We start from the raw sequence: 15551 nt of genomic DNA, 5'->3' as shown, positions 1-15551 counted from the left end.
CCTCTGAGGCTGCAGACATCAATCTGCCCGATCATATACGATCTGCAGGGGGCAGCATTGCACAGCGATGTCTGATGGACATGATACGCTATAGCGTATTAAGTCCGCCAGACATTGATAAATCAGCTCCTTAGTTTACACAATGGAGAGGCTTTGATATGGACCCACTTATATATTAATATTTTTAGTTGTATTTGAATTAGTTATTTAGATTGTTGGATTTGGCTATCACTTGCACAGGTTTCTATGGTACCCAATATTGCACCTTTTAAAATTTAAAATAGAGAAAGTGTTTATCAGCAGTTATAAGTGGATAAAAAAAAGATTAGCAAAGAACAGATCATTATATTGCTAATAGGCATTATGAGGGAAATGTAATCCATTATTAAAGCAGAAAATTGGTGTATACTTTTATGTAAATATGGTTAATCATCACAAAACAAGAGTTTTTGTGCAAACTTAAAATATTTAATAAAAACAGAATTTATGCTTACCTGATAAATTACTTTCTCCAACGGTGTGTCCGGTCCACGGCGTCATCCTTACTTGTGGGATATTCTCTTCCCCAACAGGAAATGGCAAAGAGTCCCAGCAAAGCTGGTCACATGATCCCTCCTAGGCTCCGCCCACCCCAGTCATTCGACCGACGGACAGGAGGAAATATATATAGGAGAAACCATATGATACCGTGGTGACTGTAGTTAGAGAAAATAATTCATCAGAGCTGATTAAAAAACCAGGGCGGGCCGTGGACCGGACACACCGTTGGAGAAAGTAATTTATCAGGTAAGCATAAATTCTGTTTTCTCCAACATTGGTGTGTCCGGTCCACAGCGTCATCCTTACTTGTGGGAACCAATACCAAAGCTTTAGGACACGGATGAAGGGAGGGAGCAAATCAGGTCACCTAAACGGAAGGAACCACAGCTTGCAAAACCTTTCTCCCAAAAATAGCCTCCGAAGAAGCAAAAGTATCAAATTTGTAAAATTTGGCAAAAGTGTGCAGTGAAGACCAAGTCGCTGCCTTACATATCTGGTCAACAGAAGCCTCGTTCTTGAAGGCCCATGTGGAAGCCACAGCCCTAGTGGAGTGAGCTGTGATTCTTTCGGGAGGCTGCCGTCCGGCAGTCTCATAAGCCAATCGGATAATGCTTTTAAGCCAAAAGGAAAGAGAGGTAGAAGTCGCTTTTTGACCTCTCCTTTTACCAGAATAAACAACAAACAAGGAAGATGTTTGTCTGAAATCTTTAGTAGCCTCTAAATAGAATTTTAGAGCACGGACTACGTCCAAATTGTGTAACAAACGTTCCTTCTTTGAAACTGGATTCGGACACAAAGAAGGTACAACTATCTCCTGGTTAATATTTTTGTTAGAAACAACTTTCGGAAGAAAACCAGACTTAGTACGCAAAACCACCTTATCTGCATGGAACACCAGATAGGGCGGAGAACACTGCAGAGCAGATAACTCTGAAACTCTTCTAGCAGAAGAAATTGCAACTAAAAACAAAACTTTCCAAGATAGTAACTTAATATCTATGGAATGTAAAGGTTCAAACGGAACCCCTTGAAGAACTGAAAGAACTAGATTTAGACTCCAGGGAGGAGTCAAAGGTCTGTAAACAGGCTTGATCCTAACCAGAGCCTGAACAAATGCTTGAACATCTGGCACAGCTGCCAGTCTTTTGTGAAGTAAAACAGATAAAGCAGAGATCTGTCCCTTTAGAGAACTTGCAGATAATCCTTTCTCCAAACCTTCTTGTAGAAAGGATAGAATCTTAGGAATTTTTATCTTGTTCCATGGGAATCCTTTGGATTCACACCAACAGATATATTTTTTCCATATTTTATGGTAAATTTTTCTAGTTACAGGCTTTCTAGCCTGAATCAGAGTATCTATTACAGAATCTGAAAACCCACGCTTTGATAAAATCAAGCGTTCAATCTCCAAGCCGTCAGTTGGAGGGAAGCCAGATTCGGATGTTCGAATGGACCCTGAACAAGAAGGTCCTGTCTCAAAGGTAGCTTCCATGGTGGAGCCGATGACATATTCACCAGGTCTGCATACCAAGTCCTGCATGGCCACGCAGGAGCTATCAAAATCACTGAGGCCCTCTCCTGATTGATCCTGGCTACCAGCCTGGGAATGAGAGGAAACGGTGGGAATACATAAGCTAGGTTGAAGGTCCAAGGTGCTACTAGTGCATCTACTAGAGTCGCCTTGGGATCCCTGGATCTGGACCCGTAGCAAGGAACCTTGAAGTTCTGACGAGACGCCATCAGATCCATGTCTGGAATGCCCCATAATTGAGTTATTTGGGCAAAGATTTCCCACTCCCCCGGATGGAATGTCTGACGACTCAGAAAATCCGCTTCCCAATTTTCCACTCCTGGGATGTGGATCGCAGACAAGTGGCAGGAGTGATCCTCCGCCCATTGAATTATCTTGGTCACTTCTTTCATCGCCAGGGAACTCCTTGTTCCCCCCTGATGATTGATATATGCAACGGTCGTCATGTTGTCTGATTGAAACCTTATGAATTTGGCCTTTGCTAGTTGAGGCCAAGCTCTGAGAGCATTGAATATCGCTCTCAGTTCCAGAATGTTTATCGGGAGAAGAGACTCTTCCCGAGACCATAGACCCTGAGCTTTCAGGGATTCTCAGACCGCGCCCCAGCCCACTAGACTGGCGTCGGTCGTGACAATGACCCACTCTGGTCTGCGGAAGCTCATTCCCTGTGACAGATTGTCCAGGGTCAGCCACCAACGGAGTGAATCTCTGGTCTTTTGATCTACTTGAATCATCGGAGACAAGTCTGTATAATCCCCATTCCACTGTCTGAGCATGCACAGTTGTAATGGTCTTAGATGAATTTGTGCAAAAGGAACTATGTCCATTGTTGCAACCATCAATCCTATTACTTCCATGCACTGCGCTATGGAAGGACGAGGAACAGAATGAAGTACTTGACAAGAGCTTAGAAGTTTTGATTTTCTGACCTCTGTCAGAAAAATCCTCATTTCTAAGGAATCTATTATTGTTCCCAAGAAGGGAACTCTTGTTGACGGGGACAGAGAACTTTTTTCTTTGTTCACCTTCCATCCGTGAGATCTGAGAAAGGCTAGGACGATGTCCGTATGAGCCTTTACTTTTGACAGGGACGACGCTTGAATTAGGATGTCGTCCAAGTAAGGTACTACTGCAATGCCCCTTGGTCTTAGAACAGCTAGAAGGGACCCTAGTACCTTTGTGAAAATCCTTGGAGCAGTGGCTAATCCGAATGGAAGTGCCACAAACTGGTAATGCTTGTCCAGAAAAGCGAACCTTAGGAACTGATGATGTTCCTTGTGTATAGGAATATGTAGGTACGCATCCTTTAAATCCACGGTAGTCATAAATTGACTTTCCTGGATGGTGGGTAGGATCGTTCGATTAGTTTCCATTTTGAACGATGGTACCCTGAGAAATTTGTTTAGGATCTTCAGATCCAAAATTGGTCTGAATGTTCCCTCTTTTTTGGGAACTATGAACAGATTGGAATAAAATCCCATTCCTTGTTCTCTTATTGGAACTGGATGTATCACTCCCATCTTTAACAGGTCTTCTACACAATGTAAGAATGCCTGTCTCTTTATTTGGTTTGAAGATAAGTGAGACCTGTGGAACCTTCCCCTTGGGGGTAGTTCCTTGAATTCCAGGAGATAACCTTGAGAAACTATTTCTAGCGCCCAAGGATCCTGAACATCTCTTGCCCAAGCCTGAGCAAAGAGAGAGAGTCTGCCCCCCACTAGATCCGGTCCCGGATCGGGGGCTATCCCTTCATGCTGTTTTGGTAGCAGTGGTAGGCTTCTTGGCCTGCTTACCCTTGTTCCAGCCTTGCATTGGTTTCCAGGCTTGTTTGGGTTGTGAAGTATTACCCTCTTGCTTAGAGGATGCAGAATTAGAGGCTGGTCCGTTTCTGCGAAAGGGACGAAAATTAGCTTATTTTTAGCCTTAAAAGACCTATCCTGTGGGAGGGCGTGGCCCTTTCCCCCAGTGATGTCTGAAATAATCTCTTTCAAATCTGGTCCAAATAATGTTTTACCTTTGAAAGGAATGTTAAGCAATTTTGTCTTGGAAGACACATCCGCTGACCAAGACTTTAGCCAAAGCGCTCTGCGCGCCACGATAGCAAAGCCTGAATTTTTCGCCGCTAATCTAGCTAATTGCAAAGCGGCATCTAAAACAAAAGAGTTAGCCAATTTAAGTGCTTGAACTCTGTCCATAACCTCCTCATACGAAGATTCTTTACTGAGCGACTTTTCTAGTTCCTCGAACCAGAAACACGCTGCCGTAGTGACAGGAACAATGCATGAAATTGGTTGTAGAAGGTAACCTTGCTGTACAAAAATCTTTTTAAGCAAACCCTCTAATTTTTTATCCATAGGATCTTTGAAAGCACAACTATCTTTGATAGGAATAGTAGTGCGTTTGTTTAGAGTAGAAACCGCCCCCTCGACCTTGGGGACTGTCTGCCATAAGTCCTTTCTGGGGTCGACTATAGGAAATAATTTCTTAAATATAGGGGGGGGAACAAAAGGTATGCCAGGCTTTTCCCACTCTTTATTTACTATGTCCGCCACCCGCTTGGGTATAGGAAAAGCGTCGGGGGGCACCGGAACCTCTAGGAACTTGTCCATCTTACATAATTTCTCTGGAATGACCAAATTGTCACAATCATCCAGAGTAGATAACACCTCCTTAAGCAGTGCGCGGAGATGTTCTAATTTAAATTTAAATGTCACAACATCAGGTTCAGCTTGATGAGAAATTTTTCCTGAATCTGAGATTTCTCCATCAGACAAAACCTCCCTCATGGCCCCTTGAGATTGGTGTGAGGGTATGTCAGAACAGTTATCATCAGCGCCCTCTTGCTCTTCAGTGTTTAAAACAGAGCAATCGCGCTTTCTCTGATAAGTAGGCATTTTGGATAAAAGATTTGCTATGGAGTTATCCATTACAGCCGTTAATTGTTGCATGGTAATAAGTATTGGCGCCAGGGCCGCCATCAGGGGGTGACAGGGGTGACTCCTGTCAGGGGCCCAATGGGCTAGGGGGGCCCCATGAGGCAAGAACTAAAAAAAAAAAAAATTTTTTTTTTTTTTTTAAATTTTGGCAGCCACCAGTGGGTATTACAGCAAAGTGCTAATTGAGCATGGGAAATGTTATTACAAGGAGTAAAGTATTAGCATTTGAGAGGATTTCTGAGTGTGCACTAAACCACTATGCACAGCGTGAGACAGACTTGGCACTTTGTTTGCAGAGTTTGTGACTTAGTCAGACGGCTGATCACTTTCATTTGCAGAGGAGGCAGGAATTACATAGCAAATGTTTTTTATTTCTTTGTGCAATTTAAGATTGTAACTTCAGTGTGGTAGTAGTTGTATGGTGGGGCCAGGGGTACATAAAAACACATTTTTTTTAGCAGCAGTGTATTTATGATTATTTGACAATGCTGTAGAAATTCTATATTTAAAACCATGCAGAAATGTTTCCTCCTCAATACACAAATGATATATATTACATTCCAGTTTACTGCCCATTTATGCAAGGACTGTCCAGATACAAGGAGGCATTTTATCTAAGATTTTTACATCTGCATAACATGTTATACTCTCAGACTAAGATTGCTCAGTGTTTACACTACAGCTGACTTAATTTTGAAATGCATACCAACAAGCTCAAATCCTGCATTTAACCAGATCTAATGGTATAAGTAACACAGCTTATGGTTCCACCAAGACAATATAGAGTACAGCATTTTAAAAATCCACAAGTACAGCTGACAGATGGGAACATTTGTACACTATATTTGAAGTGGTGCTCTTGGTTGGGGAAAATGGGAAAAATATCAAACAAACATATGTCAACATTTTAAAAGTACTTTTTTCTTTTTTTTCTTCATCTAGCCATCTACCCAGATCATTAATGTACAATTTTGAATTCACAGAATTATTTTTGTTTGCACATTTACAAATATGATTCTTTAAAAAGTGATCTCTGTCTTTGTGCATTTTCTGTGGATGTCTGTGAGGGTGTGTGCATATGTCTTTGAGCTTTTTCTATGGGTGTCTCTGTGAGGGTGGGCATGTGTTTGTCTTTGTGTATTTTCTCTGGATACCTCTATGAGGGTGGGTGTGTATGTCTGTGTTTTCTGTGGATGTCTCTGTGAGGGTGTGTGTGTGTGTAAGTATGTCTGTGTTTTTCTGTGGATGTCTCTGTGAGGGTGTGTATTTTCTGTGAGTGTCTCTGTGAGGGTGTGTGTATGTCTTTGTGTGTTTTCTGTGGATGTCTCAGTGAGGGTGTGTGTATGTATGTCTTTCTGTGTTTTATGTGGTTGTCCCTCTGTGTGTGTATGTCTTTGTGTGTTTTCTGTGGGTGTCTCTGTGTGTGTATGTCTTTGTGTTTTTTCTGAGGCTGTCTCTGTTGGTGTTTCCTTGGGTGTATGTGCATGTTTGAGTTTGTGTGTGTGTGTGTCCATTGTCTGTTCCTTTTTAGGACATTTTGACCTTACTACTGATTATTCACATCTTTCTACAGACTTTGAGACTAATGAGACCTTTCCGGAAGTCACCAATCTACCATTTAACCTTTAAATTATTGTTTAGGCAGTTCAGGGCCCTTCCTTTCAGCCACTGCATGCTGTTGTCATCATTTAGTCTGCATCTTCCTTTACAAAAAGATAATCAGAATTCCATATTTTGTTTTCTAAATCTCCTTTTTTTACAAAACTGTAGTTTACCTCATTACTTGTCAGGTCAATGTAAACAAGTGCTGAGTGTCTGTTTGGGTGTCTGTGTCGGAGTTTCTTTGCGTGTCTGCTAGAGTGTCTATATGTGAATCCTTATGTGTAAGTGTGTGTGTGTTTCAGTGTATGTTACTACCTTTACAACATTTCCAAGTTTAAATAGACACTTAAGAATAAAGTGCATATACGTTTTAGTCACTTGGTCAAAAATTGCACATGTCAAAGGAGGGGGGGGGCCCTGATCAATGGTTAAGTCAGGGGCCCCAAAATTTCTAGTGGCGGCCCTGATTGGCGCACTAGATGTACTAGGGGCCTCCTGTGTGGGCAAAACTGGTGTAGACACAGTAGGGGATGATGTAGTATCATGTTTACTCCCCTCATTTGAGGAATCATCTTGGGCAATATCATTATCTGTGGCATTACTGTCCTTACTTTGTTTGGACACTATGGCACAATTATCACATAAATTTAAATGGGGAGACACATTGGCTTTCATACATATAGAACATAGCTTATCTGATGGTACAGACATGTTAAACAGGCTTAAACTTGTCAACAAAGCACAAAAAACGTTTTAAAATAAAACCGTTACTGTCTCTTTAAATTTCAAACTGAAAACACTTTATTACTGAATATGTGAAAAAGTATGAAGGAATTGTTCAAAAATTACCAAAATTTCACCACAGTGTCTTAAGGCATTAAAAGTATTGCACACCAAATTTCAGAGCTTTAACCCTTAAAATAACGGAACCGGAGCCGTTTTTAAATTTAACCCCTATACAGTCCCAGCTATATGCTTTGCTGAGACCCAACCAAGCCCAGAGGGGAATACAATACCAAATGACGCCTTCTAGAAGCTTTTTTAGTGATTCTTAGATCCTCACACATGCATCTGCATGCCTTGCTCTCCAAAAACAACTGCGCAGTAATGGCGCGAAAATGAGGCTCAGTCTATAACTAGAAAGGCCCCCAGACTAAAAAAGGTGTCCAACACAGTGCCTGCCGTTTTTTAAACGTTCCCCAAGATTATAATGCCAATTATTAGCTAGAATCTGCATAATATGCCCCAATAAAGCAATCGTTTTAGCCCATAAAAATGTCTACCAGTTTTTAAACCCTTTTTTAAGCCCTTTATTCTTTTATGTTTGACTAAGAAAATGGCTTACCGGTCCCCATGAGGGGAAATGACAGCCTTCCAGCATTACATGGTCTTGTTAGAAATATGGCTAGTCATACCTTAAGCAGAAAAGTCTGCTAACTGTTTCCCCCAACTGAAGTTACTTCATCTCAACAGTCCTGTGTGGAAACAGCAATCGATTTTAGTTACTGTCTGCTAAAATCATCTTCCTCTTACAAACAGAAATCTTCATCCTTTTCTGTTTCAGAGTAAATAGTACATACCAGCACTATTTTAAAATAACAAACACTTGATAGAAGAATAAAAACTACATTTAAACACCAAAAAACTCTTAACCATCCTGTGCAACGGCAAAGAGAATGACTGGGGTGGGCGGAGCCTAGGAGGGATCATGTGACCAGCTTTGCTGGGACTCTTTGCCATTTCCTGTTGGGGAAGAGAATATCCCACAAGTAAGGATGACGCCGTGGACCGGACACACCAATGTTGGAGAAACAGAGCATCTTTTATGCCAGTCATGTCAAGCTCCAATGCTTACAAGTTTTGAAACAGCCAACAACTTTAGGATCTCTCATATCTTGCCAAAGTTTATTTATGAAAATGATTGAAAATAGATAACCTACCTAAACACTGTGATACCACAACTATATTAATTTTGACTTGTTGGCAGCTTCCTCTAATTAAAAGCATAATATGGCTTTTGAAAACTAGTCTTAATATTATAAACAATCTTACACATATTCAGGAGGTAAGTTTTGATGTCTTTACTTACCAAAGCCGTTGCTGACCTTTAGGATCTAATCCTGTGGAGGGTTCATCCAGAAGCACTATAGTTGGGTTACCAAGCATGCTGATGGCAAAACATACCTAGAAGTGAAAAATGTTTAAAAATTTAATGAGGAGCCCATTGCATGTATTTTACAGGTCAACATTATATTTGCTTATGCATAATTTCCTTTGACTTTTTTAATTATAGAACAAGTGAATTATCTGCTAGTATTGATGCTTTTGTCAAATTTCTTAAAATGGCAAGAATACAAAAATGTTTTAATACTTTTTTTTTTTTTTTTTTTAAAAACCTTACAGAAATTCATGTTATTTTATGTATCAGAAGCATTGGGCTATATGATATCATTATCAAAAAAAGAGTTCCAATAAACCAGAAATGTAAAAATAAAACAATACTTAATTGTAATTCCTTAAATGTGGACACCTTAGACAAGGCAAAACTATAGCAGCAAGTCTAACCAGTTTTGGTCCTCATACCATATTCATAGACCTAAAGCTTAGACAGGTGTCTCACAGTTTAAGAAGAAACTAAAATCAATCTCATTGCTTTATACCAATGAGCATATAATTAACCCCTTTATTGTATAGAGATAGTTTGACATAGGGATTCTAGGTTATGTAAGCAAAATCACAAAAAGAAAAAGATAAATATAAGTATACATGATATTTCTGCTAGCAAAATTAATACATATATATGTGTCAAACATAAATAACTAACTCCTCTATGGTCCTTTTTCCCTTCTTTAATCAAAAATTAAATGTATCCCTGCCAGTAGTTAATAATATCGAATTCTGAGTTAAAACCCCAGGTATCTGACAATTAAGATTGAAAATCCGGTATATCTCTTGTCGACAGAGTATCCAGAATTTGTCCCCACCCCTCGGGGGCTTTAACTCAGAATTCAGTGTATTCATTCATTTTTTATAAAATAAGGGAATACTGACCATAGAGGGGTTAGTTGTTTATGTTTGACACATATACTGTATATGTATTGATGTGTTTTTAGTATAAGATGATGTGTTTTCACTACAATATTGAGTGGTACTATGTCTCATCATTGTATATCTGGATGTTTATAGGGTTGCCTTTTTGGCTTATATGTAACTTAAAGGAGCATGTTGGCTCTGTGATTGAATACATTGTTCGATTTAAGTCTAAAAGTTATAATGGATGAATCCCTAAATTAATATGCATTATACATCTACATATATGCTCCTTTGTTTAAAATATCTCGTTCATGATATATGTAATTTTATTTTATTTATTTATTTATTTATTTTGCTAACAGAAATATCATATATACTTATTTTTACCTTTTTCTTTTTGTGATTTTGCTTACATGCCCTAAAATTCCATTGTCGATCTCTCTCTTTATGAAGAATTAAGGATTAACTATATGCTCATTGGTATCAACTAATGAGATTGTTTTTAGCTTCTTTTTAAACTTTGATACACCGTATAAGCTTTAGGTCTATGAATACGGTCTGAGGACTGAAACTGATAAGACTTGCTGCTATAGTTTTGCCCTGTCCAAGGTTTCCACTTTTTAAGGAATTACAATAAAGGATTGTTTTATTTTTACATTTCTGGATTTTTGGAACTCTTTTTTTGATACTTTTATTCAGAGCAAAGGGGTTCTGCTCCCTTTCTATCCAGAAAAGTGCCTTTCTACCTGGTATGTTCAGTATTGGGAGATGGTGACGTCATCTATTTTCGCTACATGCTGTGATCAGTTGGGACACGCTGAGAAGATACATGTTTGGGAGCACTATGTAAGGTCTAATGTGAATTAGACCTGGCATGTCTCTTTAAGGATCTCAACTGCAGATTTTTATATAATTATAAGTATGTATCACTTGGCACTAGATCAATATTTAACATAATATCTTTTTAAGGGTAAAGTGAATTTATTCAATTCTTTATAAAATTCAACAACAATAAAATATGCACTTGTTGTTGCAGGAAGAAAGGTGAATTTGAAAGTAACTCAAATTGTTGTTGTGGTATTCATTGAAATTAACAAGTGCTTTAAACAGATGACGTTAGGAGGAAATGTCTCTTGAGTTTTAACAGTAATATGTGTAGTAACCTAACTACGGTTTACAAATGCATTTACAGTGGGGCAAAAAAGTATTTAGTCAGCCACCAATTGTGCAAGTTCTCCCACTTAAGAAGATAAGAGAGACCTGTAATTTTCATCATAGGTATACCTCAACTATGAGAGACAAAATGTGGAAACAAATCCAGACAATCACATTGTCTGAATTGGAAAGAATTTATTTGCATATTATGGTGGAAAATAAGTATTTGGTCACCTACAAACAAGCAAGATTTCTGGCTCTCACAGACCTGTATCTTCTTATTTAAGAGGCTCCTCTGTCCTCCACTCATTACTTGTATTAATGGCACCTGTTTGAACTTGTTAACAGTATAAAAGACACCTGTCCACAACCTCAGTCACACTCCAAACTCCACTATGGTGAAGACCAAAGAGCTGTCGAAGGACACCAGAGACAAAATTGTATACCTGCACCAGGCTGGGAAGACTGAATCTGCAATAGGCAAGCAGCTAATCAACTGTGGGAACAATAATTAGAAAATGGAAGACATACAAGACCACTGATAATCTTCCTCGATCTGGGGCTCCACGCAAGATCTCACCCCGTGGGGTCAAAATGATCACAAGAACGGTGAGCAAACATCCCAGAACCACACGGGGGGGCCTAGTGAATGACCTGCAGAGAGCTGGGACCAACGTAAGAAAGGCTACCATCAGTAACACGCTACGCTGCCAGGGACTCAGATCCTGCAGTGCTAGACGTGTCCCCCTGCTTAAGCCAGTAGATTCCGGGCCCGTCTGAAGTATGCTAGAGAGCATTTGGATGATCCAGAAGTGGATTGGGAGAATGTCATATGGTCAGATTAAACCAAAGTAGAACTGTTTGGTAGAAACACAACTTGTCGTGTTAGGAGGAGAGAGAATGCTGAGTTGTAACCAAAGAACACCATACCTACTGTGAAGCATGGGGGTGGCAACATCATGCTTTGGGGCTGTTTCTCTGCAAAGGGAACAGGACGACTGATCCATGTACATGAAAGAATGAATGGGGACATGTATCGTGAGATTTTGAGTGAAAATCTCCTTCCATCATCAAGGGCATTGAAGATGAAATGTGGCTGGGTCTTTCAGCATGACAATGATCCCAAACACACCACCCGGGCAACGAAGGAGTGGCTTCGTAAGAAGCATGTCAAGGTCCTGGAGTGACCTAGCCAGTCTCCAGATCTCAACCCCATAGAAAACCTTTGGAGGAAGTTGAGTTGAAGTCTGTGTTGCCCAGCGACAGCCCCAAAACATCACTGCTCTAGAGGAGATCTGCATGCAGGAATGGGCCAACATGCCAGCAACAGTGTGTGACAACCTTGTGAAGACTTACAGAAAACGTTTGACCTCTGTCATTGCCAACAAATGATATACAACAAAGTATTGAGATGAACTTTTGATATTGACCAAATACTTATTTTCCACCATAATTTGCAAATAAATTCTTTCCAAATCAGACAATGTGATTGTCTGGATTTGATTCCACATTTTGTCTCTCATAGTTGAGGTATACCTATGATGAAAATTACAGGCCTCTCTCATCTTCTTAAGTGGGAGAACTTGCACAATTGGTGGCTGACTAAATACTTTTTTGCCCCACTGTATTAATATAACTGTGCTGGTTATGCAAAACTGGGGAATGGGTAATAAAGGGATTATCTTTTTAAACAACAAAAATTCTGGTGTTGACTGTCCCTTTAACAACACAGCCCTTTGTTCTGAAATTGTAAATTAACATTAGTACTGAGCATTTTAAGGTATGAGTAGACCATTTCAAAGCACACCTATATATATATTATTTCTGGTTTTGAGTGCTTATTTATTCAAGTGTATGAGTTTTTATTTTACTGTTATAGGTTGCATAGCAGTATTTTGTGTAATTTTTAGAGCAATAATTATTTTTTTTCTTCTGATTGTTACTATATTTTCTTAATGTAACTTGCTTTAACATAGTTAGATCCTATGGCCACCAGTTGTCACATTGTAATCAACTATAGCTGTAGACTCACCACAATTAACCATAAACAACTCAGCCCCAACCACCATTAACTCAACCTTCACTGCAATTAAAAGGGAAAGTAAACACCAAAAATGGTATTGTTTGAAAAGATAGATAATCCATTTATTTGCAATTCCCTAGTTTTGCATAACCAACACTGTTATAGAAATATACTTTTTACATCTGTAATTACCTTGTATGTAAGCTTCTGCTGACTGTCTCCTTGTCTCAGATCTTTTGACAGACTTGCATTTCAATCAATTAGTGCGTGAGCACAATCGGCTGGATTACGAGTTTTGCGGTATGAGTGAAAAAGGCTCATTACGCTGCTTTTTCACTACCGCTGCTATTACGAGTCTTGCAGGTTTAGAGGAACCGCACACTTTTTTGGCCATAACGCAAATCAACTTACGCAAATTGCGTAAAGTTTTTTTTCAATGGGACTTCCATAGTGCCGATATTACAAGCTTATCGTGGGAGGCCAAAAAGTGAGCGGTACACCCTATATCGTCAAGATTCATAATGCAAATCTTTGGAACAGCCAATAGAATGTGAACTCAATCCTATTGGCTGATTGCATCAGCCAATATGATTTTTTCACCTTTAATTCCGATTAGCTGATAGAATTCTATGAGCCGAAGAAGACTTCGATAGAAGAGGATGCACCGCGCCGGATGTCTGGAAGATGGGCCCGCTCCGTGCCGGATGGATGAAGATTACAGATGCCGTCTGGATGAAGACTTCTGCCTGTCTGGAGGACCACTTCTGACGGCTTTGTTGAGGACTTCTTGCCGCTTGGATAAAGACTTCTTGCCGCTTGGATGAAGACTTCTCCTGGCTTCGTTGAGGATGGATGTCCAGTCTTCAAAACTGTAAGTGGATCTTTGGGGGTTAGTGTTAGGTTTTTTTTAAGGGTTTATTGGGTGGGTTTTATTTTTAGATAAGGGACTTTGGGCTGCAAAAGAGCTAAATGCCCTTTTAAGGGCAATGCCCATCTAAATGCCCTTTTCAGAGCAATGGGGAACTTAGGTTTTTTTAGTTAGGTTTTTATTTGGGGGGTTGGTTGTGTGGTGGTGGGTTTTACTGTTGGGGGGGTTGTTTGTATTTTTTTTACAGGTAAAAGAGCTGATTTCTTTGGGGCTATTATCTTTTAAGGGCTATTGGTAGTTTAGTTTAGGCTAGGGTTTTTTTTGTTTTGGGTAAGCTTTTTTATTTTGATATGGCTATTAGATTAGGTGTAATTAGTTTAAATATCTTGTCATCTGTTTTTTATTTTGTGTAATTTAGTGTTTGTTTGTTTTTTGTAATTTAGGCAATTGTATTTAATTTAGGTAATTGATTTAATTGTAGAGTAAGGTTAGGTGTTAGTGTAAGGCAGGTTAGGTTTTATTTTACAGGTAAATTTGTATTTATTTTAACTAGGTAGATAGTAAATAGTTAATAACTATTTACTAACTATTCTACCTAGTTAAAATAAATATAAACTTGCCTGTAAAATAAAAATAAAACCTAAGCTAGATACAATGTAACTATTAGTTATATTGTAGCTATCTTAGGGTTTATTTTTAAATAGGAATTATTTAGTTATTAATAGTAGATTTTATTTAGATTTATTTTAATTATATTTAAGTTAGGGGGTGTTAGGGTTAGACTTAGTTTTAGGGGTTAATAAATTTAGTATAGTGGCGGCGACGTTGGGGGCGGCAGATTAGGGGTTAATAAATGTAGGTAGGTGGCGGCGATGTTAGGGGCGGCAGATTAGGGGTTAAAAATATGTAACTAGTGTTTGTGAGGCGGGATTGCGGCGGTTTAGAGGTTAATATGTTTATTATAGTGTCGGCGTTGTCCGGAGCGGCAGATTAGGGGTTAATAAGTATAATGTAGGTGTCGGTGATGTTGGGGGCGGTAGATTAGCGGTTAATAAGTGTAAGATAAGGGGTGTTTTGACTCGGGGTTCATGTTAGGGTGTTAGGTGTAAACAGAAATTTAGTTTCCCCATAGGAATCAATGGGGCTGCGTTACGGAGCTTTACGCTCCTTTATTGCAGGTGTTTGGCTTTTTTTTAGCCGGCTCTCCCCATTGATGTCTATGGGGAAATCGTGCATGAGCACGTAAAACCAGCTCACCGCAGCTTTCAGTAGCACTGGTATTGGAGTGCGGTATGGAGCACAGTTTTGCTCTACGCTCATTTCTTGCCTGCTAATGCCAGCGCTGTAGGGAAGTGAGCGGTGACAATAACATGCAAGTTAACACCGCACCCCTCATAACTCAAAACTCGTAACCTAGCCAAATGTTATTTATATGAAACACATGAACTAACGCCCTCTAGCTGTGAAAAACTGCCAAATGCATTCAGATAAGAGGTGGCCTTCAAGGGTTTAACAATTAGCATATGAGCCTACCTAGGTTTAGCTTTAAACTAAGAATACCAAGAGAACAAAGCAAATTTGATGATAAAACTAAATTGGAAAGTTGTTTAAAATGACATGGCTTATCTGAATTATGAAAGTTTAATTTTGATTTTAATATCCCTTTTTTCGCTCATAACCATAAAAAAAAAAATGACTGAGCCCTACTAGCGTACCACTATATGGCTACCCTTAACTGCAATACTCATCCTTTTTAAGCAATTATGATTAGTTATGTGATTAACATGGGTTGTAGTAGGAGGATATATTGGAAATAAAACACAAAGATCTAGATTCTAATCTGTCTGATCTTTTCTTGGTTCA

The 15551-nt window shown here is 39.3% G+C and overlaps 1 protein-coding gene across 4 annotated transcripts in view; it reads right to left on the bottom strand.

The window, feature by feature from the left end:
* Positions 1 to 15551, bottom strand: part of LOC128653763 (ABC-type organic anion transporter ABCA8) — a 752731-nt gene that overhangs the window by 33128 nt on the left and 704052 nt on the right. For all 4 annotated transcript variants that reach the window (XM_053707247.1, XM_053707265.1, XM_053707256.1 and 1 more), the window contains one exon: positions 8699 to 8793. In XM_053707247.1, coding sequence (XP_053563222.1) covers positions 8699 to 8793 — 95 coding nt within the window. The remainder of the gene's footprint in view (positions 1 to 8698; positions 8794 to 15551) is intronic.

The sequence above is a fragment of the Bombina bombina genome, chromosome 1 (assembly GCF_027579735.1).
Source record: "Bombina bombina isolate aBomBom1 chromosome 1, aBomBom1.pri, whole genome shotgun sequence".
NCBI lineage: Eukaryota > Metazoa > Chordata > Amphibia > Anura > Bombinatoridae > Bombina > Bombina bombina.
The sequence above is the reverse complement of the archived record's forward strand: the minus strand, read 5'-3'. Positions and strand labels throughout refer to the sequence as shown.